This window comes from Narcine bancroftii, chromosome 4 (assembly GCF_036971445.1).
Source record: "Narcine bancroftii isolate sNarBan1 chromosome 4, sNarBan1.hap1, whole genome shotgun sequence".
NCBI classification, from domain to species: domain Eukaryota; kingdom Metazoa; phylum Chordata; class Chondrichthyes; order Torpediniformes; family Narcinidae; genus Narcine; species Narcine bancroftii.
The window spans coordinates 202,211,013-202,238,967 of record NC_091472.1 but is presented as its reverse complement, the minus strand read 5'-3'; the positions used below and the strand labels follow the sequence as shown (position 1 = coordinate 202,238,967).

The window sequence follows — 27,955 nt, the reverse complement described above, 5'->3', positions numbered from 1 at the left end:
TGGATGGTACCAGGTCTATTTTGGATAAATGTTTTTTTTTGGAGAACTGGTCTTTTTTTAAAAAAACACTTGTAGCAGTGTTTAAACACCAAGAAAAGGCTTTTAAGCATTAAAATAATGTTTAATTCTCACCAGAAATTGCTGGCCACCACCGAACACTGACACCTCTCCACTGAGGTTCCCACTCCTGCAGCCAGCAGCCCGACATCCTTGGTAAGTTTGGCTCCGAAAAAATTTTGGATAAATGAGGATTTCTGATGTTTTAGATATTCTCATTTATCTGAGAACAGGATTTGAAAGCCGGTCACTGGTCCTGCAGCAATGTTGCTCTAACCGATATGGTTGCGATACACATCTCAAACTCTTACCGTCAATAATCACCAGTAACTTGCACAACGATTTCTCAATTAACCCTCAAAGGCACCATATTTAGAAAGAAAACCCAACTGTGCTTCCAGATGTTTATCTGTCCCAAAGTTGGAAAGTTTAATTCTCCACTTGCCTCACCACAATCCTATCACTTCTTGGGTACATTGCAAATAGCAACACTGTCCAACCTGCCAAATCAGTAATTCACAGGAAGGATGGCATTTATTATCCTTATCCACCTGCCTTAACTAGGCCACCTTCTGTTACACTTTGATACAATGAGGGTAGGCAAAAATCAGATTTATTTGGGCGAAACTGGAGTGACAGAAATCCCAAGGTAATGACAGATTTATTTCCTTTGTTGAACTGACATGAACAATTTAGACTTTTAACAACACAATACTAGCTCTTTCCTTCCTGATTTACTTTTGAATGAACACAAATTGATAAATATTCATGGTGCAGTAAAAACCTTGATTATTATTAGCCTTATAATTTATCCATCATCACTAAACTAATGCAGTCACTAGTGAAATCATGTGGGTATTTTCAATTAAATGAACCTCCAGCTGCACAAAACTGGAATTTAACCAAGTGAAGTGAAAGGTTGGACTAAGTTGAACCAAGGCAGGACTTGCAGAGCTCAGTGAGTGCACTAAACACAGAAACCCAGGGGTGCAGATACGTGGTTTCCTGAGGGCGGTGACACGAGTGGACAGGGAGGTGAGGATGATGTTTGGCACTCTTGTCTTCATTGGTCAGGGTATCAAGTACACAAGCTGAGAAATCAGGTTTAAGCTGTACAATACGTTGGTGAGACCACGCTTGGTATTGCCTCCTGGTCTCCCAGCTACAAGCATGCTTTCAAGCTGAAAAGAGTGCAGAGAAGATTCACGAGGACGCTACCCAGAACAGTAAGGTAAAGTTACAAGAGAGGCTGAATAGGTTAGGAGTATGGGTCGAGGAGGGAACCTTAAAGAGGCATATAAAATCATGAAGGGCTTAAATAAGGTAAATAAGCCATAGTCCTTTCCCCAAGGTACGAGAGTCTAAAACTAGAGGGAAGAGTTTCTAGATAACTGAGGGGAAGATTTAAAAAGGGAGACAGTGGTGCATTTATGGACAAGCTGCTGGAGGAAGTGGGAGAGGCTGGTACAATTACAACAGAAAAAGACAATTAAATAGGTGCAGGATTAGGGAAGGTTCTGAGAGATACAGGTCAAAGTCAGGCAAACAGTTCTAGCTCAAGCAAGCAACACGGTTGACATGCTGTAAAACTATGATGAAAACTAGTAAATTCATCTTACAAATCAGATGGGTGGGGGTGGGGGTGGGGGGGGGTGTTTAAACAGTTCAGAGTTTACGTAATTTGGGTAAACTGTTCACTGAGACAAGACTTGCCACGCAGGTACACATCATTGGGACATCACTCCACAAACTTGATCGCCATGGAGTGAAGTAATTGTGGAGTGGTGCGGTACGTTTAGCACAATGACATTAGCACCAGCGATTGGGATCGGGGCTCAAATCCGGCACTGTCTGTAAGGAGTTTGCATGTTCTGCCTATGTCTGCATGGGTTTTTCCCAGGGACTCTGGTTTTCTCCTACTGTTCAAAACCTACCAGGGGTTGTAGATTAATTGGGCGGCATGGGCCCGTGGGCTGAAATGGCCTGTTACTGTGCGGTATGTCTAAATTTAAAATTTTCAGTCTTCTTTACCTTTGTCATGAATGAGCATACTACTCAACACCTATGCTAATTTGACCATCAGGAAAAAGGACATCTCAGACCATCTCCTCTCATTAAACCCAGGAACTTGTCAGCCCATTTCCACACATGGGTCAAGAATCCAGAAGCTACACCCATGTCTGAAAGGAGCAAGTACAATCCCACTCCGGCAGCAGGATAATTTAAGGTTAGTTAATTCTGGAGTAAAATGCTAACATTTTTAAAGATGACCACACAGATAGATGGTTTATGAAACTTGCTGGTTTGTTCTGGTAACAAGACCATATGCAGTCTACTTGAATGAACTGAAGTGGCCTCAGAAATCATGCAGTTCAGTACAGTATTGCTTTGGAGACACCAAAGCCACCACAAGTTCCATTGCTCTCTGGTTAAAGCATCATTCAAGTTGTTCCTTCAACCTTCTGGGTTCCAGAATTCCCCAATGCTTTCCTCTCGACCAAATGCACAAGTGCACCACTCCCCAATCAACAAAACTAATTGGTTCCCACCCTCATCATTTACACTTGCAGTCAATCCCCGGCCTTGACACAGCCACTCACATGTCAAACAGTAGACACGTCCCCTTGCCTTGATACAGGAACAGATAAAAACCCCTGTGATGCAAGAAGCATCAGGACAAGTACACAGGCACTCTCTTCTCTTTAATTGTGCCTGGGAACAGCTTCCCAGTCCTATGATCAAGATCCAACTCAGTAGCTTTCACACATCATTGGGCCACTGAACCTTATCTAACACAGATTCCTCTTCCCAAGGTCTGTCAAACTTTCATCGCTGTCACACTTCTACCAAGAATACCTCAGCAGATAAACTGAGCCCATCTCAGGCATACACACCTTCTAAGGCACCACTTTTATCCTCAGATTTATATTAATCTGCTCTGACCCTTCCATTCTCAGTCCCGGAGAGTATGGCCCGTGCATACTTCAGATCTCACCCTCCCTGGGAACCTGCCCTGTGTTGGACACACACTATCAACCTTTCACAGGAGCTTGCTTCGTGTTGGTCTCACACCACCTACCCTCCCTGAAAGCCTGCCACATAACACCCTACCCAAAGACCTCAAACCCTCACTCACTGGGCCTGTTTTGTCTCTGAACCTCCTCCCTCAGTAGACCCTGTGATACAACATCCAACCCTCCCTCAAATAATTAAGCCCAGTCCAGTGAGTCCATTCTATCCCTTCAACTCTCCATTCCAAAGTCCCACCCTTCCACTTTTGGACTATTCCGGCTCAAAGAGACCCTCCCTCAATCTCCCATCCCAGTGAGTCCATTCCCCCCCCATCCTCACTTGTCCCAGAGAGTTCCCCTCCTCCCCCTCACCAGTCCCAGGGACTTCCCACCCCACCCTCAATGTCCATTCCCACACTTCAGACCCAGTCCCAGTCCATCACCCTCTTCCATCCATCCATCCATCTCCCCTGCCCCGGAAGCTCCCTTCCCCCATCTCCCCTGCCAAAAAAGGGCCCCCAATCACCCCTGCCCCAGAGGGCCCCTTTGTCCCTCAGTCTCATCTCCCCCCCCCCTCACCTGTCTGGACTTTCTCTCTCAGTTTCACAACCCCCCATCAATGTACCTAACTCCCCCTCCCCAAGTCTCCAATGTCCCGGAATCTCCCTCATGCCAGGTCTCTTCCCCCTCCCCCCCTCGAGTCTCCTTCCCCTGTCCCAGACTCTCCTTCCTCAGTTAACCGCCACCAATGTCCTAGATTCTTTCCTCCCCCCCCCCACCGTGTCCCAGACTCTCACCCTCAGTCCCCAACCTCCACCACCAATGTACCGGACTCTCCCCCCCCCACCAATGTCACAGTCACTCTCTCTCTTCCCCCCCCCCCCAAGTCTCCCCAACCACGTCCCGTACTCTCACCCCTCAGCCCCCAGTTTCCCCACCATGTCCTGGACTCTCCCCCCTAAGCCCCTGCCCTCTCACGGAAGCCGCTTCGTACAGGCCGCCCAGCCTCCACGTCCGCTCCCGGAGCGCTTCTGCTGACAGGAAAGCAGGGGGCTCGAGCTCCGCGGCCTGTCCGTCCGCCCTCTCTCCCTCCGCCGGGCTTCCATTACCCGGCCTGTTCCGCCAGTTCGGTCGAGCCCTCCACGGCCCGTTTCCTGCCGCCGCCCCGGTCGGTCCCGTCACTCCTCTCCCCTCCTAGAGGTTCCTTACCGCTGTCGCCAATGATGAGGAGCTTGAAGAGATGGTCGTAATCCCTGGCCATGTTCGCGTCGCTGAGCGGGCAACTCGGCTCAGTGTCTCGGCGTCGGCGACGGCGCCGCTTCCTTCGAGCTCTCTGAAGCAGGGCGGCTTCGGCTCCCCGGCTCCCGATCAGATCGGCTATTTCCGGAAGCGCTCGGCTCCCAGCGCCGCTCTTCTCTGCCTTCCGGAAACCCGCGCGCGCACCTCGGCGGCTCCGGGCATTTCCGCGAGTGCGGCCGGAAGTCTTCGGCTCTTCCCGTGACTCTCATTCGGCCCTCGCCGCCGGCTGCTCCGGAAGCGCTCGGCGTGTTCGGTTGCCAAGGCGCCGCTGGGAGAGACAGGTTCGGCGGCAAAGTTGCCCAGAAATCGGCCACTGGTGAACGGCCGCTGTAAAGTGGGCCGCCGGACTTCCACGTCCTGAACCTTTGCTCGGATTGAGGCCTTGGATGGAGAGGGCAGGACGAGGACGGTGCGAAGGTTTGGACACTTCAGTATTATTAGTTGCAGCGGCCTAGTGCAGTCCAGGCACTGGAGAAACCCCTTGGAGGGCTGTCGATGTTTCATCGACGATAGTCCCCTCTATCTTATCCAGCCTTAAGAGCAATTTATTTTCACACGCTTCCAGTTCTGAAACATTCATTTTCCCCCTCTCCCTGCTGCTATCCGATCTGCTGAATTTTTCAAGCATCTTTTTTTAAAATTTCAGATTTTTGAAATTTGCAAATCCTGATCTCTCTGTTGCCGAGTGGTTTCCTCGTGATTGCGTGGGTCCAGTTTCCTCACACATCTGAGGTGGGTGGGTTAAATAGCTGCCCTTCCTGTTCAGGTGAGCGATAGAAGCTGTTAAATAGCACCGCAAGCTATATGTTCACTTATTGTGCCACACACAAGCTGCTTTCAGGGGGCCAGAATACCCGACTGTAAAGCCGCCTATTCCACCCTCATGCGGCTGTCGGGAGGCCACCTGAAAGTGGAGAACACGGCCAGGAGGAGCACTAACCTAACCATCCTCCTGCAGCTCTATTCTCCGTCTCGGAGAATCCCCCGTTGCACCTGAAAGTGGCAGTGGGGACTATGGCCACAGTCCACAGGTGCCGGTTCGCTCAGACGCGGCTCTTCTTCAGCCGGCACATTCAGGTAACACAAAGGCGTCTTCTCCACGGCCACTTTAACGTCCCAGCTGCACTCCCCCAGCCGCGTCTGCCGGCGCATTATCTGCGTCCGAGCAGCTGAAAGCGGCTACAAGAGTTCGATGCTCACTCCCAGCAGAACAATCCGACAATCTAGTTTCCCCTCTGATAAAACCAGAACACTCAGCACCAACTCGTGTGGTTTTCAGAGAACTCCACGCAGAGCCCAAAGTCGGGTTTGAACCCGAGTCTCAGGTGCTGAGAGGCAAGCGACACGTCTTTGTGTGTGTCGATCCATGAGCACACACCTGCGCGTGGTCGTGTCCACCTGTGTGTGTTTGCATGCGAAAATAAGCTGGTGATTTCCAAAATAAAAAGGGAATTCGCAATCCACAAAGGAAGTTGGGTGTCAGACATTCAACCAAAGTTTTTATTTTTTTTGGAAAACCTGAAGACTGTCATTCTCTGGATCTTTATGAGTGGGTCCCTTGCTGCAGCGTTAATAGTTGATAGCAACTCTTACAACACTACAGAGATCTCTATTCATTTTTCACACAAACCAAGTGGAGCAAAACAAACAATCTCATGTCCAATTCCAACAGCCTGTGATGGAACTCGCTCAGAAACAAAATTAGAATTAATACTTTTCACTTGTGCAGCAAAAATATCATTCAACTCTTCAAGTCATGTTAGAATGGTGTCATCAACTTGCTCTGTTGAGTCTGCCTGGCTGGCAAGCTTCTTCAAGCTTCGTCGATAACTTTCAGTCAATAGATCCAGACTTGCAGTATCAAGAATTTTGGAAATAGTCTAAAGAAAAAGAAAATTATTAAGTTACTTTTCACTGTTATAAGTAACTAGAAGATTCCAAAAGCTCAGCAAAAAAATTATTTACCAACTAAAGCAAGGAAAAAAGGTAAACATTTAAGAGGACAGCACAAGTAAGCCTCTTGAGCTTCCACCAACATTCAGATCACGTTCCTGCCTGATCCCCACGTGCTTCAAATCAGTGTCCAAAATCTAGCTTCAATATATTCAGTGACTAAATAGCTCAGCCCTTTAAGGAGAATTCCAAAGATTTACCAAAAATATTTCTCATCTCACCCTTTCATTGTCAACCCTCTCTTCAACTTTGCCTTCCAAATCTAATATATCCAGTTCCCCCCCCCCCACCCCATGAACTTGCTTTCATTCTTGCAATGCAGCAGGAATGGGTTAACCTTAGAACTCCTAGTAGTCAACCGTTTCTATTCCAAGGCTTTCCCAAACTTTTTTTTCCATTCTCATACCACCTTAAGTAATCCCTTACTAATCACAGAGCACCTATGGCATAGGAATTATTGAGTGGAAAGAAAAAGTTTGGGAAGGCCTGCCATAAGGACATGTCTGTCCATTGCTGGGCGAGGGCAAACGTAAACTTGAAGAACAACACATTACAGAGCCCTCACAATGTTTAGGATAAATGCTCTTCACACTAAAAACCCACATTATTGCTGTATGCACAACCCGTCTCTGGAAATCGACTTGCTTGTTCACACAGAACAGAAGTGCCAGGTCATTGAGTCCTTTTACACAGTAAGCTGACTTCACGGAGCAAAAGTGGCAGGGCATGTAGCACAGCAGCGTCGGCATCTAGTGTGATGTAAAACATACACGCCAGGCAGTAATGTCGGTTAAATTTAAAATTCCTGTATTTACGTCGCAGGCATAAGATGTCATCACGACGTCACATTCCTTTTTTGGATCCGGCAACAGCTCACCCTTTTACACTCACCCCGCTTCACTGCAGATACCTCCTCGTTTGGCAGATAAAAGACAGGTCTGAAATGACACCCCCACCCCACCCCGCCTTCATTGCATTTATACGTGAGGCATATTAAGACAGATTATACCTTGCTTGAAGTACCATTAGGGCCTTTCAAATTGCCTTGTCAAATGGGGTTAACTGGGCAATTTACTAGGCTTAAGACCCAGGTACAAGGCTATTTGAAAGGGCTGAACCAGGCAAGCCCAGTTAAAATCTACCTGGCACACAGACCTATCTTGGAGGTGGTCAGGAAACCCAGTAAAATTTTCCCGGGTGTCCTCCATCTATTTAAAAGGGGAAATGGCTCACTCAATTATTCTGGAACTTTAAACAGAAAGGGAACAGAAAGAAGACAGGGAACATCTCCTTCCACCTAATCCCACTGACCTGCATTTGGCCCATAACCCTCCACACCTCTCCCATCCATATATCTATCCAACCTTTCCTTGAATATTAACATCGATCTCACTTCTACCACCACTGGCAGAAGTTTATTCCAAACTCCCACCACCCTCTGCGTGAAGAAATTCCCCCTCTCATTTCCCCTAAACTTTTCCCCTTTTACACTCAATCCATACCATTCTGTTTGAATCTCCCCCACTCTCAGTGGAAAAAACCTGTCCACATTGATTCTATCTGTCCCCTTTATAATTCTGAATACCTCTATCAAATCACCCCTCAACCTTCTACACTCCAGGGAATAAAGTCCCAGCCTGCTCAACCTTTCCCTGTAACTCAAACCTGAAATCACGGCAACATTCTCGTAAACCTCCTCTGCACTCTCTCTATACTGTTTATATCCTTCTTGTAATTCGGCCACCAAAACTACACACAATATTCCAAACTTGGCTTCACCAATGGCTTATACAATTTCAACATTACATCCCCACTCCTGTATTCTATACTCTGATTTATGAAAGCCAACACCCTATCAACATGTGATTCAACTTTCAGAGAATTATGTACCATGACTCTCTTTGCTCTGATCATACAAATGAATGACACCAACATCAAGCAGAAGAGACCCAAGGAATTAGGGACCAAGTTAGATCAAAATAGCAAAGTTCTTGCAGGTGGGGTGTGAAATGTTGGTAGCATGCAGTGAATTTGCAGGACTGAAGTAGGCTTTTGATCTGCTTTGAGGATGATATTGGAGGCCAAGACCTGGGACTAATACTAGGAAGTCAACTTCTTGCCAGGAATGTTGATCAAAGTAAAGAAAATTAATCAGACCACCCACAAGAATTCAGATTCTTGACCCAATGACAAGGTTTCATTGTTAAGATAGTCTCTAAAAACCATGAGAATTATTTGTAGAAGTCAAATAAGTAATTCTTTCTGATATATTCTTTGCAGAAGGCAAAATTATTTCATAAGTTCCACATACCTGATACAACTCTTCTCCTTCCCTTAACCTAAGCAGGCTGACGATGGCCTGTTCACTGTATGATCGCACACTGGTGTTTTTGTCTTTTGTGTTATCGAGCAAGGCTTTCAGAATAAGCTTGATTGTCTGGGGGTCAAGTGGATTCAAAGTGTTTTTACTGCACAGCCAGATCATTTTCTGTGCCACCAACTTCACGTCGCTCGATGAATTCTGTAAATTCTGCAGGATGGTAGTTAAGTGTTTAGTAACAGACCAAAAACTATAGGCAAGAGGATTTCATCAGTTGAAAAGATTACATGGGTCATGTAGGCATGAGTAGATTTTGTATTGTAACCTTTATCCCTACTTTTAACCATCAAACATGATTCCCAAATGTCTTTTTCCACTATCTAGCCTTGTAGTTCTACAAGCAAACTCTGGCCGTGAAACCCACATTATTCAACTGCTCGTCCATTGAATTTCATGTTCTTTATACCTCAGCTCCCCAAACTCCACCCAGTTCATTCCTCTCCTCCATCTGCTATCCTTCACCTGTAGAAGTGTAGTTACTGGGTTTTAGAGCAAGTAAATCATACAATTAGATGTGCGTTGTTATTTTGGTGTAATTCAATACTTCTGCAGTTGGTAAACCATGCATGCTATACACAACCTCTTTAAACATCAGAACAGATATTGGAAACTAGGCTCTGAATGGTAATTAATCCAGTCAAATCAAATTTGAAGTGGGTAAGGGCAGTGGGATCTACAACTGCAAATCTTTTCTTAAGTATTAAGAACCTTGAGCTTATTTTCTAGTTCAATGTTAATATTAAGTTGCCTTTTCAATTCTTGTGAAATCAATCCTGCCCTGTGGAATCATTTACAATGATTGTTGTAATAGTATCTTCTATTTTCTGGACACTGCTCACCCATCTAATCCAGAACAAGATTATGGTGCCCCCGCCCTCAACTTCCAATCATCTTGGTTCCACAATCAATGGACCATCACAATTTACAATGTGATACCACCACCCTTCTATTTCAACATGGGGGAATGATCATTATCTTGAGAACTCTTGTATCGTCATTCAATATACATTAATTTCATGGCACTTTCCTGTCCAACATGACATCCAATGATCCAATCTTTCAAGTTAATCTCTGATTCACTTGCAAGTATTCACATTTAATGCACTTTATTCAGTGTTCACAATGTTGCCTCCAACTAGGGGGAGAAACTGAATGTAGACTGGGTGACCACTTTGCATAACATTTTTGTTCAGTCAATAATTCTCACCCAACTCAGAATGCCTCCTCTTTGGCCTCAAACTGTTTTCATGAAGTTTAAAGTTTAGCTCGAGGAACTGCATCACTTTTTTCAACAAGACAGCATGGTTAGTGCAACGCTGTTATAACGCCAATGGCTGGGGTTAAAATCTCGTGCTGTCTGTAAGGAATTTGTATGTTCTCCCTGTGTCTGAGTGAGTTTCCTCCCACCCTCCAAAATGTACCAGGGTTGTAGGTCAATTGGCTGTAATTGGGCGTCACTGGCTCGTGGGCCGTAAAGGCCTATATATTTAAATTTTTTAAAAATTATTTAAAATTTAAGGCCTTCCAAACTCAGCAATACATTTAATGATCATTGATGATTGACTATTCTAGCCATTTTCACATTTGCAGCATTTAGCTCAGTTTCTGTCCACTTTCTTGTTCATACACACCCTCTGATTTACACCTCTACCAGATAAGCTTTTGCTCCACTTCCAGCCAGGTCCACCAAAAATTTTATTCCTCATGTTCTCTATTGCATTTTAAACCTGTTCTTTAAAAAAAAATAGACATACAGCAGGGTAACAGGCCATTTCAGCACAGAAGTCTGTGCGACCCAATTAATCTACTCCTCCTGGTGCAGGGAGAACGTACACATTCCTTGAAGTCAGCATGAGATTTGAACCCTGGTCCTGATCGCTGGCGCTGTAACAGGGTTGCGCTAACTGCTACGCCAACCATTCTCCCAATTTCCGATCAAGGGCCTCAAACTGAGCGCTAACTCTTTCCCTTACTGACTGGGTGAGTAATATACTTGCACATTTTTCTACTTTATCATTATCAACCCCACTGAGGAATATTCTTTGTGAACTTGTTTGGTTTTACCTTCACCAGTGGTGTGACGAGTTTTGGAGATACTATTCCTCCTTCATTCTGTATTTGATGATTCATGAGGAACCCCATGGCTCGGATCCCACTTGTAGCAATGGGAATCTACAAAACCAAGTGAGGTTCTATTGAGTTAGGGTTGATATATAACAAGTTACATCAATTATACATGAGTACTTACTCCAGTGAATGCAATCTTTTAAAAAAATGCAATGTTATTATATTGCTCATCTACATAGCTGGATCACTACAATGGAATGTAATAAATCATTTTAAATGAGTTGTTTTCAAGGCAAGTTACTTTGTTGAAAAATACTGCAGTTATTGCATTGGAAGTCAGTGATCCTTTGTAAAGAACAAAAAGAGGTAGAATTTTCTTTTGGATCAGTAAGTGTTTATTTGGGGCAAGGCAGCTGGGAAATTTTGACATTACCAAATTAATTTCAAGATACCTTGGAAATGGTTGTTATTTCATTACAGAAAATAAAAATTGCATAACATTCAAAAATATGGATTATTCAATGACATTTAATTTTTTAATTTAACATTTAGACACACTGCACAGTAACAGGTCCTTCTGGCCCACAGCTCGTGCCCAAATACCCCAATTAACCTTCAATCCCCCCCATACACTTTGAAGGGTGGGAGGAAACCACGGTAACTCAGGGATAGTGCATAAACTCCTGACAGAGAGCGCCAGATTCGAACACAGGTCACTAGCGCTGTAATAGCATTGCGCTAACTGCTGCACTATCTGTACCACCCTGAGGTACATGTCTTATGGATGCCTCTTAAGGACCATTCCCATCTTGTAGGGATACAAACAAAGGAAAGACATAAACCATTCAGCTCCCATCGATGCAGCCTCTACTTCCTCAAGATTTTACTTAGGTTTGGTACGACGCCAGAAACCCTGGCAAATTTCTACAGAGGTATGGTAGAAAGTGCGCTGACCGGCTGCATCACAGTCTGGTATGGGGACACCAATACCATGGAGTGTAAAGCCCTGCAAAAGGTAGTGGACACAGCCCAGGACATCACAAAGAGGACCCTTCCCACTATTGAGTACATCTGCAGGGAACACTGCCGTCAGAGGGGAGAAGCAGTCATCAAAGACCCTCACTGCCCAGCCAGAGGGGAGAAGCAGTCATCAAAGACCCTCACTGCCCAGCACATGGTCTGTGCTCACTGCTGCCATCGGGAAAGAGGAGTAGGTACCACAAGACTCGCACCACCAGGTTCAGGAACAGCTGCTACCCCTCCCCCTTCAGACTCCTCAACAACAAACTCAATCAGGGGCTCATTAAAGGACTTACTGTGCTCTTTATTCTTCTTGTTTTCTCTGTTATACAGTCAATTTGTTTACATTTGTTATCTGTTTACAGCCCTTTTACTTGTTTACATGTTTACATTGTGCACAGCTTATTTTTGCACTACCTATTAGTGGTAATTCTACTGCGCCCGCAGGAAAAAGAATCTCAGGGTTGTATGTGATGTCATGTATGTACTCTGGCAATAAATCTGAAATCAAACTGCTGTGTTTTTCAGAAATCCGTTATTTCAGAACTCCAGCATCTGCAGTAAACTCTCACTTGTATTTATTTACTTATTTTTTTTAAATCAGAAAAATTCTAATATTGAGCAATTTCATAAAATATATTCAAAAAGAAAATGTGAATTTGGCGCACTAGGTTGCAGTGCAATTTTGCTTTTAAGGTAAAGGTTCCATTATTGTCACGTAATACTACATTTAGAATGTAACATACATGAAATTCTTTAATTTTTGTCTACCATAATGCAGACAGAGCCGCCACTTTGTCCAGGGCCCCTCAATCCCTTACTCCACCTTTCGTCACCTACATAGGTTTACAAGTGGTGATTGGTTCCTGTTGTGTTTTATAAACTGTATTTCTCCACTACATCTTGTCAAGTTGTCTGGTTACCCCAAGTCTCCCCAGCTTTCAACTTCATGAAGGTTCTATTGAACCTGAAGGATGGTAGCCATAGCAGATTAAGATTTCACGTGAAAGTTTATGCAAGATTTAAAAAAAAAAATGAAAGTAAGTCCAAAATCAGTGAATTTTTACTTCATGCACTGTACATATTCAGGATGGGAACATTGAACTCCTTCACCAAAATCTACCCGGGCTCCTCGCTCATCTCGTTCTAGTACACTGTTGACATACTGAATGTCCTCTTGTTCTCATCGCACATGGCCCTATCTCTGCCTCTTCTGTTTATCACTGTTGAGTGACCAGTATCCAATGAAAGTCACCGTCATACAGAGTGATGTAGCATCTATTTTCTCCCATCACACCCTCTGAGAGGACTCCAATTCACACTTTTAGTTTGCAGATTTCTGCACAATGTATTCATATAATTGGCACTGTCCAGACAGCATTTCCAATCCAGTCTTTATTTTCCCTCATCTGGAGTCCTCTCTACCACATTCAACGGGGGCCTCATTCATTCATTTTCCTGCACTTTAGCTGTCAATCCTTGTTCCTTCTTCCAGACCCGGGATAGACTCATCCTACACAGTTCCACTATTGTTCAATTCAAGCTTAAAGAAATTGTTCTTTAACATCACCTCTGGGCACAAGAGTGATTGGACTCAACACAAGAGTTCAACCTTTTCAGAAAAACATTTCCACATCTTTCTCCAAATTGCTTTGGGAATTTCAGGTAAAGATGATTGCACAGTGTTCAGGACCATCAGATAGTGAAGCAGTGCACAACAAATGCAGCATGGCCCGAACAATAATTGGGCCTGGCTGATGGGTGTCAAGCAACATTTATGCCACACAAGTGCCAGGATATGACGATATCCAACAAAGAAAATCCAGCCACCAATCTCTGACATTCAAATGCATCACCATCTCTAAATCCCACACAATCAAAATCCCGGGGGTTGCCACTGACCAGAAATTGAACTGGTATGCATAATGTGGCTGCAAGAGTAGGTCAGTGGCTAAGAATCCTGCAGACAGTAATTCACCTCTGAAATCTGCAAAGCCTGTCCACCATCTACAAGGCTTGAGTCAGGAGTGTGATAGAATACTCTCCATTTGCCTGGACAAGTGTGGCATCAACAACATTTAAACTCAACACCATACAGGATGGAGAAGCCTGCTTGATCCACAACCACTCACTTCACTGCTGGTACACAGTAGCAGTGTTTTCTACCAGCTTTATCAACAATTCACCAAGACCCCGATAGAACCTTCCAAACTCACGACATCTACCAACCAGGACAAGTGGGGCAAAAGCATGGGAATACCACCATCTGGAAGTCGTCTTCCAAGCCACTCAGCATAATGAATTGAAAATACTTCAGCGTGGCTGAATCAAAATCCTGGAACACCCCAACAATGTGAGAATATCTACACCTCAACGACTGCATTGGTTCAAGAAGGCAGCTCTCCATCACCTTCTCAAGAGTAATTAGGGATGGGCAATTTGGTGCAAAGCCCACATCCTTTGAATTAATAAAAGGAAATAACCAGCTTGCATTTTCACCTCCTTTTTTTTCAAAAATATTTTTTTATTGTTCACACTCTGAACCATATCAACCAAAATATGTACAAATGTATCTCATTAAATTTACACAGGGGTCTTTTCTCCCCCTTTTTCCCCCCTGCTTTTCCTCCCTCCTCTCTACCCACCCCCCTCCAATACCCATAAATATTCAACATATATAATGCAATAAAGCCATAAAACAATATTTTCACACAAAGGAAAATAAACAAGAAAAATGCATCATCTATTTATTACACACTGAATCTAGTCGTTTTGTCTTCTTATCATTTTCATTTTAGAAGATGGAGATCGTAGGAAAGCTCTCTGATATGTTCCATGTATGGTTCCCAAATTTGTTCAAATATTGTGACTATTTTTTAAATTATGTTATTTTTTCCAATGGAATGCATTTATTCATTTCCATGTACCATTGCTGTATTCTCAGGCTCTCTTCCATTTTCCAAGTTGACATTATACATTTTTTTGCTATTGCTAAGGCTATCATAATGAATTTTTTTTGCACTTTATCCAATTTGAGGCCTAATTCTCTACTTCTTATGCTACTTAAACATACTTTGGTATGTTATTTTTGGTACTTTTATTTAGTTTTCTGATTTAATTCTTCCCAAAATGTATTTACTTTCATACATTCCCAAGTTGCATGTAATGTTGTTCCCATTTCTTTCTTACAGCAAAATCATCTGACGTTGAATCCCATTTTTTTAATTTTTGAGGAGTAATATATACCCTGTGTAACCAATTATACTGTATCATGCATAACCTTGTGTTTATTGTATTCTTCACAGTTCCCGAACATAACTTTTCCCATACTTCCTTTTTTTTATCTTTATGTTTAGATCCTTTTCCCACTTCTGCTTAGGTTTATAATTTATTTCATTTTCCTCATCTTGCTGCTTAATGTACATGTTGGTTATAAATCCTTTGATTATCATTGTGTCTGTAATCACATATTCAAAGCTGCTTCCTTCAGGTAATCTCAAGCCGTTTCCCAATTTATCCTTTAAATATGCTTTCAACTGATGATATGCAAACATTATATCATGAGTTATTCCATATTTGTACTTCGACTGTTCAAATGTTAATAAATTATTTTCCAAAAAACAGTTTTCTATTCTTTTGATTCCTTTTCTCTCCCATTCTCTAAAGGAAAGGTTGTCTATTGTAAAAGGGATTAGCAGATTTTGCGTCAATAGTAATTTTGGTATTTGATAATTCATTTTTTTCCTTTCCGTGTATTAAGTAAACGATGCAGTACTGGTGAGTTTTTATATTGCACCAGCTTTTCATCCCATTTATAAAGTATATGTTCCGGTACCTTTTCCCCTATTTTATCTAGTTCTATCTTAGTCCAGTCTGGTTTTTCCCTTGTCTGGTAAAAATCTGATAAATACTTCAATTATGGTGCTCTATAATAATTTCTAAAATTTGGTAACCATAAACCACCTTGATTAACCATCTCTGTTAATTTATTTAACACTACCCTTGGATTCCTCCCTTTCCACAAGAATTTAGTTCCTTAAAGAATTTTTCTGTTAAGGGAATTGGTAAAGTTTGAAATAAGTATTGTATCCTTGGGAATACATTCATTTTAATGGAATTTACCCTCCCTATCAATGTTAGCGGTATTCTTTCCATTGTTCTAAGTCTTCCTGCAATTTCTTTATTAGTGGCTGATAATTTAGTTTCTACAAGTGGCTTAAGTTATTATCTAACCTGATCCCTAGGTATCGGATTGCTTGTGCTTGCCATTTAAATGGTGATTTAAAAAAAAAATTCTGTATAGTATGCGTTACTCATTGGCATCACTTCACTTTTATTTGGATTGATCTTGTACCTCGATATTTCTCCATATTCTTTCAATTTCTTATGTAATTCTTTTAATAATACCTCTGGTTCTGTTAGGTATACTATGATGTCATCTGCAAATAAGCTGATTTTATACTCCTCCTTTATTTTTATCCCATTTATTCTATTTTCTATTCTTATCAGTTCTGCCAAAGGTTCTATTGCTAAGGCAAACAATGTGGGGGAATAGTGGACATCCCTGTCTAGTTGACCTTCTTAATTTAAAGTGACTTGATACATATCCATTTACTGTTACCTTCGCCAATGGTCCATTATACAATGATTTAATCCAATTTATATATTTTTCTGGTAGATTGAATTTCTATAATACTTTAAATAAGTAATTCCACTCTACTCTGTCAAAGGCTTTTTCTGCGTCTAGAGCAACAGCCACTGTTGGTTTCTTATTTCCTTGAACTGCATGGATTAGATTAATAAGTTTGCAGACATTGTCCGCTTTTCTTAATAAATCCAGTTTGATCTTGTTTTACTATTTTACACAATCGGCCAATCTGTTTGCTAATAATTTCGCTATTATCTTATAGTCTGAGTTAAGTAGAGATATTGGTCTATATGATGCTGGTGTTAGTGGATCCTTCCCTGTTTTTGGTATTACTGTAATTATTGCTGTCTTACATGAATCTGGCAAGTTTTGTGTTTCTTCTATCTGGTTTATTACTTCCAGGAGAGGAGGAATTAATAATTCTTTAAATGTTTTATAAAATTCTATTGGAAATCCATCCTCTCCTGGTGTTTTATTGTTTGGCAGCTTTTTTAATATATTCTGTACTTCCTCTATTTCAAATGGTTTTATTAGTTTGTTTTGTTCCTCTTGCAATTTCAGCAGTTCAATTTTAGCTAAAAATTCTACTTTAACATCTTTCCCCTCATTCTCAGTTTGATACAATTGTTCATAAAATTCCTTAAAATTTTCATTAATCTCTGTTGGATTATATGTAATTTGTTTGTCCTTTTTCCTTGATGCCAGTATCGTTCTTTTAGCTTGTTCTGTTTTAAGTTGCCAGGCTAATATTTTGTGTTTTTATCTCCCAGTTCGTAATACTTTTGCTTTATTTTCATTCTGTTCCACCTTGTACATTTGTAATGTTTTGTATTTAATTTTTTTTGTCTGCCAATTCTCTCCTTTTTGTTATATCATCCCTTTTTACTAATTCCTTTTCTGTACTTACTATCTCCCTTTCCAACTATTCTATTTCCCGATTGTAATCCTTTTTCATCTTAGTCACATAACTTATTATCTGCCCTCTAATGAAGGCTTTCATTGCATCCCATAATATAAATTTGTCTTTCACTGATCCTGTATTTATTGCCAAATATGTTTTAATTTGGCGTTCAATAAACTCCCTAAATTCCTGTCTTTAAGTAGCATGGAGTTTAACCTCCATCTATATGTTCTTGGTGGGATGTCCTCCAGTTCTATTGCTAATAATATGGGTGAATGATCTGATAGTAGTCTAGCTTTATATTCAGTTTTCCTCACTCTCCCTGAATATGTGCTGACAACAAAAACATATCAATCCTTGAGTAAGTTTTGTGCCTACTCGAATAACATGAAAATTCCTTCTCTCTTGGGTGTTGCCTCCTCCATATATCCATAAGTTTCATTTCCTGCATTGATTTAACCATAAATTTGGCTACTTTATTCTTTTTACTTGTCTTTTGTCCAGTTTTATCTAACATTGGGTCCAAATTAAGGTTAAAATCCCCTCCTATCAATATATTTCCTTGTTTGTCTGCAATCTTCAAAAAACTATCCTGCATAAACTTTTGATCCACCTTGTTAGGTGCGTATATATTGAGCAAATTCCAAAATCCTGAGTATATCTGACACTTTATCATTGCATACCTCCCTGCCGGATCTATTATTTCCTTCTCTATCTTGATTGGTACATTTTTGTTAACTAGTATGGCTATACCTCCAGCTTTTGAACTATAGGATGCTGCTGTTATGTGTCCTACCCAGTCTCTCTTTAGTTTATGTTCTGCTTCAGTTCGATCCATTTCCTGCACAAATGCTATATCCATTTTTTCCTTCTTCAATAAATTTAGTATCCTCTTCCTTTTAATTTGGTTATGTATTCCATTAATGTTTATAGTCATATAGTTCAACATGGCCATCTTATATTTTGCATACATCTCTTTTCCACCTCTTTGCCACCTCCATCCCTCTTTTCCTCATTTTCATCTCTTAGTTTTCTCTTATTACACTTAATAAACAACAACATATTTAAGACAATAAGTACCTCCGCAGTTCCCACCTCCACTAATACCTTAGCCCCAACAGTTCACCCCCCTCTCTAAGTTGCCCCATACCCCTTGCCAGGCAACCACAACTCCCCTTTTCGTTTGGGTTACGATCTTATTCGCAGCGTCAACTGATTTTGCAGTGACGGTTATTCCCCCTCTACCCAGCCCTCTCCAGAAAATACTTTTTTTAAAAAACACATATAACAAAGCTCTCTTCTTTTTTCCCCCCTTACTCCCTTCCTTCCCTTCTCTTTTCCCTCTTTAGTTCTTTACATATGTGGTAAATAGGACATATGTGGTAAATGGGAGAGCATTGAGGAATACAGAAGAGCAGAAAGATTTAGGAGTAACGGTACATCGTTCCCTGAAGGTAGAAACTCACGTGAATAGGGTGGTGAAGAAGGCTTTTAGTATGCTGGCCTTTATCAATCATTGCATGGAATATAGGAGTTGGGAGGTGATGTTGAGATTGTATAAGACGTTGGTGCGGCCTAATTTGGAGTTCTGTGTGCAGTTCTGGTCGCCTAATTATAGGAAGGATATAAACAGAGTGGAGAGTGTGCAGAGAAGGTTTACCAGAATGTTACCTGGGTTTAAGCATCTAGAGTATAGGGAGAGATTGGACAGATTAGGTCTTTATTCTTTGGAGCGTAGAAGGTTGAGAGGGGATTTGATAGAAGTATTTAAGATTATGAAAGGGATAGACAGAGTGGATGTGGATAGACTATTTCCGTTAAGAGGAGGAAAGTTTAAAACAAGAGGACATGAGTTAAGAATTAAGGGGCAGAGGTTTAGAGGTAACATGAGGGGGAACTTCTTTACTCAGAGAGTGGTAGCCGTGTGGAATGATCTTCCGGGAGAAATAGTGGCGGCGGAGTCAATTGTATTATTTAAGAAAAGGTTGGACAGGTATATGGATGAGAAGAAGATGGAGGGTTATGGGCATTGTGCAGGGAGGTGGGACTAGAAAGGGGTGTTTGGTTCGGTGCGGACTAGAAGGGCCTAATGGCCTGTTTCCGTGGTGTAATTGTTATGTTATGTATGTTATACATTGTTTTTATATCTTTATATATACTTCATCGTGTTCTTCTTTCTTGTTATATCTCTTCATCTCTTCTCCTGTCCTGCAAATGTTCTGCGAATTCTTGCATTTTCTCTGGATCCGAGAACAGTCTATTTTGCTCCCCGGGTATAAATATTTTAAGTACGGCTGGATGTCTTGATATGAATTTGTAACCTTTTTTCCATAAAGTTGATTTCGCTGTATTAAATTTTTTCCTCCTCTTTAAGAGTTCAAAACTTATGTTTAGGTAAAAAAATATTTTTTGACCCTTGTATTCCAATGGTTTATTATCTTCTCTAATTTTATTCCTTGCCTGTTCCAGTATATTTTCTCTTGTCGTGTATCTCAAAAATTTTACTAAGATGGATCTTGGTTTTTGATGTACCTGTGGGTTCGGAGCTAATGCTCTGTGTGCCCTTTCTATTTCCATTTCTTCCTGCATTTCTGTCATTCCCAGGACCTTCGGGATCCATCCTTTTATAAATTCCTTCATGTCTGTGCCTTCTTCATCCTCCTTCAGGCCCACTATTTTTATGTTGTTTCGCCTACTATAATTTTCCAACATATCAATTTTCTGAGATAACAACTCTTGTGTCTCTTTAATGTTTTTGTCACTTTCTTCCAATTTTTCTCTCAAGTCATTTACTTCCATTTCTACAGCCATTTCCCTCTCTTCCAAATTCTCAACTCTTTTCCCAATTTCTGTCATTACCAGTTCTAACCGTTGCATTTTATCTTCTGTTCTTTTCATTTTCCTTTAAATTTCATTAAACTCTAATGGTAACCATTCTTTTAGTGATCTCATTTGTTCTTCAGAAAAGACTTTATCTATATTCTGTCCATCAGTTTTACCTTCTATTTCTCTGTGAAGATCTTGGTCTTCTTCTTCCTCTTCTTCTGTGTCTGTATCTGTGTTTGTGTCTTCTTCTCTTCTTTGTGTCTGTGTCTCTTGTTTTTCCTGATGAGCTGCTTGTATCACTTTGTCGGGCCTCTTCTTGCTGGTCCTCCCCTCTTGGGCTGCTCATCTGTTGTGCTTCATGATGTTAGTCTTCTTGTCGATCTTCCCTCCGTCTGTCTTCCACGTCTGTTTCATCGCACCCTCTTCTGCTATCTTCCTTATCCTCCAGCTGAGAGCCCTGGTATCGGGCGTCTCTCAGCTGCTCAGTCTGTGACAGCCCGCTCCACTGCTGAGACCCCCTCCCATCGGTGTCCTCTTTCTCGTCTGATTGTGCACTGCGCACTTTTGTTTGGCTCCGGGAGCCATTTTTGTAGTACACTGGCTGGTGGGTCGCGACTCTGCCTACAGGTACTGACCTAGAGGGTCGGGTCCTGTTCCTTCCTGCAGGTAAGGCCTTCTTCCCTGGCCATATTTTTCCAGCTGTTCTTACTTTCTCCTTCTTGGAAGCCATCTTAAGAAATCTCCTATTTCTTGTACTCTATTTCAGTTATGCTTTGCTTTTTCCTAATTTTTTTTCCTAGAGAGGCCTGATTTTCCCGACCGGCCACTACTCCATCATGTGATTCCTTTTTCCATTTTCACCTCCTCTAGATTATTTATACCTTGTACTATCACATCTTTAGTCACAGAGCTTTCCAGCTATCCCTTCACATCCTTCAGTTCTTTAATTTTCTCTTCCCCTTCTTTGCACTGTGAAATTCATGCACCTCCCTATATCTGACAAAAAGGCCATCTGAAATTTTAACTTTTCTCTCTCTGCAGATGCCATTCAATTGCTGAGAGGTTTTAGCATTTTTTTTGTTTTATAGGTGGTCCCCTACAACTTACGACCATCGGTACATACAACTGAAAAAAAACAGTATTTAAATTTTAAAAAATTTATGTAAATATAAAAATTACGTGTTAGGTCCCGGGGATCCAGGTCCTGTTTATTTTGACGGACCAACATGGTGGCGGCCATGGGCTGGGAGGGCGCTTAGACTCTGCTGCCACTGAATGGTTCCATTTTCGGGACACAAAGGTGGTGGCAGACCCAGTGTTCAAGGTGGGGGAGGTGAGGATAGGCTAGGTGGTGGTGGACAGCGGGTCTTTCCAGTGCCACAGCTCCAGTTGAAGAACATGTTGGCCAGAGTAACATACATCCGACTTACATCCATTTTGAGAAGATGCTACCAGAACTTGAACATATGTATGCCGGGGAGTATCTCTATTTCACGTCTCAATGATCTCTATTTTGCTTATGAACTACACAATGTCAACAGGTAAAATAATGAGATCTGAAAGTCTGTGCTGAGAGATTTTATGGGAGAAAAAGTTCAAGTTTGCACTGTTTATCTACGAAAGTATACAGACGAAATGCAAAGAGAAACGTAAAGCAGTAAGTCCAGATGCTGTTTCCACAAATCTTTTGGTGCAAGTGATGTCCGGCTGTGGAACGATTTAATTGTAAATGTAAGTTTGAGAATCGAAGGGCTTACCCGGTCAGCCGTAGCACTGGCCACAATCATGTCCAATACGCTTGCGTTGTACTCAGGTGTACAAAGCTTATTGGGAGCTGCTTTCAACGCAATTGAAAGGGCCACACTCCGTCCATGTCTCACCATCCAGTCAATACCCGATACATCAGCTGCAAATAAAGACTTGCAACATCAGTTACTGTACCTACCCAGCAGATACCCTGTGCTTAGAAAACTGGTTAAATTAAAAGGGATTTCGAAAAATACATGGAAAGGAAATGGTTTAGAGAGATATGTGTTACTTGGTCGGCATGGACGAGTTGGGTTTTTACTGTGATTCCGTGACAATCTACAATCAGGAAAAAGAGCAGATAAATTATCTGCAATACATGTTCTTGAAGTTAACCATAAAAATATGCAGTTGTGTTGCTGGAAAGGATGGTCAAGGATGAGGTGACGGAGTACTTGGAGGCACAATGACAAGAAATTCTGATTGGCTTCCAGTTGCTAGTCGGTGTTGGGGTCTTTTTGTGTTGTTTATTAATTATTTGCATTATGGAATGAATGGCTTTGTTGCCAAGCTTGAAGATGATACCAACAAAGGTGTAGGAGCAGGTAGAGTGGGGGAAACAGGGAGGCTGCAGATGGACTTGGATTAAGAGAAGGAGCAGAGAAATGGCAAATGAAATCCAACGTTGGAAAGTGTACAGTCATGCATTTTGGTAGAAATAAACAGGCAGAATATTTTCTAAATAGGGAGTATATTGAAAATTCCCTAATGCAAAGGGACCTGGGAACCCTCATGCAAGATAGCCTGAAGGTAAACCTGCCAGTTGAGTTGCTGGTGAAGAAGGCAAAAGCAAGGCTGGTGTTCATTTCAAGAAGAATAGAATATAAGAGCAGGGATGTGATGTTGAGGCTTTATAAGGTGAGATGTCATTTAGAGTATTGTGAACAGTTTTGGGCTCCTCTTTGTTACAGAGGGGATCAGAGGAGGTTCACAAGAATGATTCTGGGAATTAAAGGGTTTGAGGAGCGTTTGACAACTCTTGGCCTGCACTTGTTGGAATTTGGGAGAATGGAGGGGAGGTTCTTATTGAAACATTTCAAATGTTGAAAGACATTGGCAAAGTAGATGTAGAAAGGTTGTTTCCCTTGGTTGGAGAGTCGAGGACAAGAGGGCACAACTTCATTCTTGAAGGGTGTCCACTTGGAACAGAGATGCAAAGGAATTTCTTTAGCCAGAGGATGGTGAATATGGACTTTGTTGCCACAGGCAGTTACGGAGGACAAACCATTGGGTGTATTTAAGGGAGAGATTGAGAGGTTCTTCATCAGTCAGGGCATCAAAGAATAATGGGGAGAAAGCTGGACCATGGGGCTGAGTGGAAAAATGGATCAGCTTGTGATTGAATGGCAGAACAGATTTGATTGGCTGAATGACCTACTTCTGCTCTTATGTCTTTTGGTAGGGCACATTCAAAAGACTGATAGGAGTTCACATCTTCAAAGAACTGAGCAACATCCCTGCTGCGCAATCTAGAAAGATTGGAAGGGACAAGACCCAAGAAATTTGGTACATCTTAGACATGTTGACATTTTACTCTTCCTATCATTTCAGATGTGAAGCACTAGTTAATCGCCACGTTGAAATGCTGAATCTGAAATTCTATTGCATACTTACTTTTTTAATGGATGCAAATTGTGTGAGATTGAAATCATTTTGAATACAGCTGTTTATTTTTAACTACTCTGAACCATGAGTGATGTGAACAGCCAGGGGGCGCAGCTTTAAAGGAACAGCTGAGCGGTTACATTTTTAAGAATTGGTCATATTGAACTAAGACCTCTGACCTGTCTGAGCAGATCAGATGTCATGAAGACTTGTATTTAAATAGTTGCTTTCAGAAACTTTAACCCTAAATGTTCTGACTCAGTGAGAGGGCTGCACACCATGCTCCTCGAAATTTTGCCAATTGGGACTTATTTCTCAAGGATGATACAGGGAGAGACTAAACTCCTCCAAGTTGAAAATGGTAAAAAACACACAGAAATGCTGGGGGAACTCGGCCAGTCTCGCAGCGTCCAGGAGAGGAAACACAAAAGTCTGCAAACACTGTAATTGTGGCGTCCCACTTCCTTGTCGACATGTCCGTCCATGGTCTTATGTACTGCCAGAATGAAACCACCCGTAAATTGGAGGAACACCACCGTATCTTCCGACTGGGCACCCTCCAACCGGATGGCATAATATTGACTTCTCTGGCTTTCATTAAAACCCCTCACTTTGCCCCGCCCGCCTCCCCCCACTCCCCGTCTCCTTTCACACAGACATGATAAATTTTCACCTTTCCCCTGATCATATCCAATCAATACCTTTTGTTGGGTCTGGACCTGAATTCTGAGACTTACGGAGATTTCCTGCTTCTGGCTCATTCTGCTTATTCCTTGAAGAAAGGCTCAGGCCTGAAACATCGGCATCATAGCTTTGCTTTTTATGGACGGTGAAAGACTGGTGGAGTTCCTCCAGCATTATGGTGTGTTTTTACTGCGATCACAGTGACTGCAGACTTTAGTGTTTTCACTCACTTCTCCAAGTTGAAAATGTAATTTTCCACAACAAAAACTATGGAACGTGGAATAACTCAAAACGAGGGCATTGGATTTAAGCTCTATTCAAGTTTACTAATTTCACTCCATCTGCACATGCCATTCCTCCTTTCTCCATCCTGGTGTTTAATGAGCACTCACTTGGATCCTTTTATTGTACTTTTCTGCAGTACCCTTTGTGAAAGCTTATTTCTCAATCTTTGTCTGATTGTCCTCCACATGGGAGGCTTTTTTTTGGCCACCTATACCCTTTCATAATCCTAATAGAGATCCAGCTTGTGGAAGAGTAAGTTTAACGAATATGCTTAATTAGGTGAGAAAATACAGCATCTACCTGTCAGGGAATATAATTGTCTTCTAAACATGTAATTAGATAGTAACTGACTCCAAAAGAATGTCAAATCATCTTGAGTGAAGGACACCTGACATTTCCCAGACACCACAGGAGAACATATTATTAAACACAAAATGTGAAACGTAAGGATCTCACACAAAGGAGTATAAAAGTACAATGAACACTCTGATGCTAAACTCTTTCTTTCATCACCCCTCACTCCTGCTAGCATTACCAAGGTTCAATAAAGAAAATGTTGTACGCTTAATTGGTTTTGCTGTTTTCTGCTGTTTGTTTTATTACAGCGCTGGATGACTTTAACAAGCTTGTTCAGTCTTCCCTTAAATGCTCTCAGTTTTGGTGTAATCCAGCTGAATGGTATATCTTAAATCAGGATGATCCACAATATTCCAAACATGGAGCAGTAAGAAACTGGAAATGATCCCCAGACACGTTGCTTGTCACTTACCCAAAAGGTGTTTTTTGAGAATTATACCAAGTTCATCCTCTGGTAAATATGAACACAGTTCTCCTAAACAACCAGCTGAAGCCATGCGCGTGGCATCCTAAGAAGAAGACAACGAGGTCATTAGCTCATTGTAGATGGAAGATTACAAAATGTTAGACCAGGGTCACTCAGTCCTCATAAATACAACTGGTACACGACATTCATTTGCTTCGCAGATTTGCATTGAGAGGTTTGTGAACATGCCATTTGATGGTGACCAATCACCTTTCCCAAATTACAGTAAACCTAGAGTTTTCCCATCTCTCCCAGGCCTGCCATACCTCATCATGTCCCAGCATGCTCAGCAACAAAGTGGTGATGTTTTTCCGGATGGTTCCATCAACCTTGGCACCCGCCCCTTGGATGACAAATCGCAGTGCCTGAAGTTGAGTTTCTCTGAAGGGAGAGGTACGCGTTAAAATATACAACAGAATCATTTTAATTGATTGATTAACATGGCATGGTTAGCAGCACCAGCAACTGGGTTCAAATCCAGTGCTGTCTGTGAGGTGTTTGTATGTTCTCCCTGTGACCATGGAATTTTCTAGGGTGCTCCAGTATCCTCCCACCCTTCAAAATGTAATTGGATGGCTCGGGCCTCAATAGCTGGAATCGGCTTCTACTGTGTTGTATTTAAAAAAGGTTTCTGATGATACATTTGCTTGAAATAAAAACATGATGCTCTTTCAACCTTCCCGAAATACGGTAAACAAAATGGTCATGAGCAGATGTTCAAACATAAGACTTCTTATCCAAGGATGGCCTCCCCATTCACAACTTCACCTGCTCACACAAATAAATGGACCTGCCACCCAATAAACAGCATCTGCTTAAAGTTCAGCTAAACAGATTCATGTTCTTTCAGAACAAGAAACATTATAAAGAGGAGCCGGAAATCCGGCCCTCTGAGCCTGCTCCGCCATTCAATGAGAGCACATCACCCTCAATTCCCCTACATTGCAAAATTCTATTTTGTTTCATTTTGAAGAATCATTATATTTTTAGACAAATTCCCCCTCTTAAAAAATTTAGACATACAGCAGGGTAACAGGCCATTTTGGCCCACAAGCTTGTGCTACCCAATTACACCAAATGACCTGTGTGTTCTGAACAGTGGGAAGAAACTGGAGCCCTGGGGAAAACCCATGCAGACACTGGAAGAACGGTACCACTCCTTACAGAAAGCGTGGGATTCAAACCCTGGTCCTGATTGCTGATGCTGTAACAGTGTTGCGCTAACCATGCCGCCCTCCTCCACCACACCAATATATAATCATGATACCATCCAGTGTCCCCACATGATACCATCCAGTGTCCCCATATGCTTCTGTAGAACGCATCCAGTAGCAGATTGCTACTAAGAGGGGTTTGCACATGTTTTTTTTAAAGGCAATTTACCATACAAATTGAAGCTTCTGAGGAAAAATCCAATTATGGGTCAAGTAATGTTGCAGCAAAACCCATCTGTCCCTTCAATTTACAGCACATACCTCACACTTGAATCATCTGCGTTTCGCACTAGATTCACTAGCTCTGTAAACAACGGATCCACCTTGGTGTGAATAACTATCAGATTTCCAAGAGCTTCTGCTGCTTTTAGTCGGACAGCACGATGTGTGTCAGACAAGGCTTTTGTGAAGGTGGTTTGAAGTTGTGGAAGAAAGGGCTTCAGGGCAATGCCCACCTGTATGAACAAAAATATACCAAATATAACAGATTAATTGAGGGAAAGCTGCATCAGTACTGAACATTACAAATGGGCCAGCATTACTTAACAATAGCTAAGCAAGGAGAAAGGGGCAGCACGGTTGGCGAAGCAGTTAGCACACGCCGTTACAGCACCAGCGATCAGGATCCCACACTGCCTGTAAAGATTTTGTATGTTCCCCCCATGTCTGCGTGGGTTTTCCCTGCAGGCTCGATTTCCTCCCACCGTTTGAAGCATACTGGGGGTTGTAGGTTAATTGGGTGTAAATTGGGCGGTACAGATTTGTGGGCTGAAATGGCCTGTTACTGTGCTGTATGTCTAAATTTTAAAAGATTAAATGCCAGCATGAATAGAGCACATCAAATATTACTGACGCAAGTTATGTATTCCTGAGGTTAACAGAAGTAATTGCTGTTACAGTGGAGGCTGATAAATAAGAAGCCCTGCAGATGATGGGATTTAGTGCAATACACACAAGTGCTGGAGAAACTCAGCAGGCCAGACAGCACCCACGGAAAGCAGAAGGCAGGTGATGTTTCGGCCCTACGCCCTTCTTCAGGTTTCAGATTAGCAAGGGTATCAAGGTCATGGGGAGAAGGCATAAGAACGGGTTGGTAAGAAAAATGCATCAGCCATGATTTTAATGATGGCAGAGCAGATTTGATGGGCTGAATGGCCAAATTCTGTTCCTTCATTGTAGTCTGATAAAAGTTTATCATGTATGATATACTCGTCTAGTAGATGTGGGAAAGGATTCACAGGATGAGAGAGACAGCAGAAATGCTTGGCAGGGAATAATTCTCAATTAAACTCATAAATATTGATCAATTATACAAGTTCAGATGAGAGACTATCAAGGGGTGTGTCCAGAATGATACACAGTAAAATCCCTCTTAA

The 27,955-nt window shown here is 41.9% G+C and overlaps 2 protein-coding genes and 1 long non-coding RNA gene across 4 annotated transcripts in view; 1 reads left to right on the top strand and 2 right to left on the bottom strand.

The window, feature by feature from the left end:
• Positions 1 to 4,478, bottom strand: part of rab35b (RAB35, member RAS oncogene family b) — a 98,782-nt gene extending 94,304 nt beyond the window's left edge. The window contains exon 1 of the mRNA XM_069933660.1: positions 4,278 to 4,478. Coding sequence (XP_069789761.1) covers positions 4,278 to 4,329 — 52 coding nt within the window. The 5' untranslated portion in view covers positions 4,330 to 4,478. The remainder of the gene's footprint in view (positions 1 to 4,277) is intronic.
• A 52-nt stretch (positions 4,479 to 4,530) lies between these two features.
• The window catches only part of LOC138761470 (uncharacterized), a 28,790-nt gene continuing 5,365 nt past the window's right edge, over positions 4,531 to 27,955 (top strand). Inside the window, exons 1-3 of the long non-coding RNA XR_011356333.1 lie at positions 4,531 to 4,784; positions 23,371 to 23,474; positions 25,621 to 25,758. This is a non-coding gene — a long non-coding RNA (uncharacterized lncRNA). The remainder of the gene's footprint in view (positions 4,785 to 23,370; positions 23,475 to 25,620; positions 25,759 to 27,955) is intronic.
• Positions 5,840 to 27,955, bottom strand: part of gcn1 (GCN1 activator of EIF2AK4) — a 177,220-nt gene continuing 155,104 nt past the window's right edge. Inside the window, exons 52-58 of one of the 2 annotated variants that reach the window (XM_069933655.1) lie at positions 26,841 to 27,034; positions 25,632 to 25,746; positions 25,312 to 25,408; positions 21,920 to 22,068; positions 10,765 to 10,872; positions 8,632 to 8,850; positions 5,840 to 6,247 (exon numbers count right to left, since the gene is read on the bottom strand). In XM_069933655.1, the coding sequence (XP_069789756.1) occupies positions 6,122 to 6,247; positions 8,632 to 8,850; positions 10,765 to 10,872; positions 21,920 to 22,068; positions 25,312 to 25,408; positions 25,632 to 25,746; positions 26,841 to 27,034 (1,008 nt within the window). In that variant the 3' untranslated portion in view covers positions 5,840 to 6,121. Of the gene's footprint in view, positions 6,248 to 8,631; positions 8,851 to 10,764; positions 10,873 to 21,919; positions 22,069 to 23,346; positions 23,438 to 25,311; positions 25,409 to 25,631; positions 25,747 to 26,840; positions 27,035 to 27,955 lie in introns of those variants that run through there. The other variant, XR_011356331.1, reaches the window with a different exon arrangement.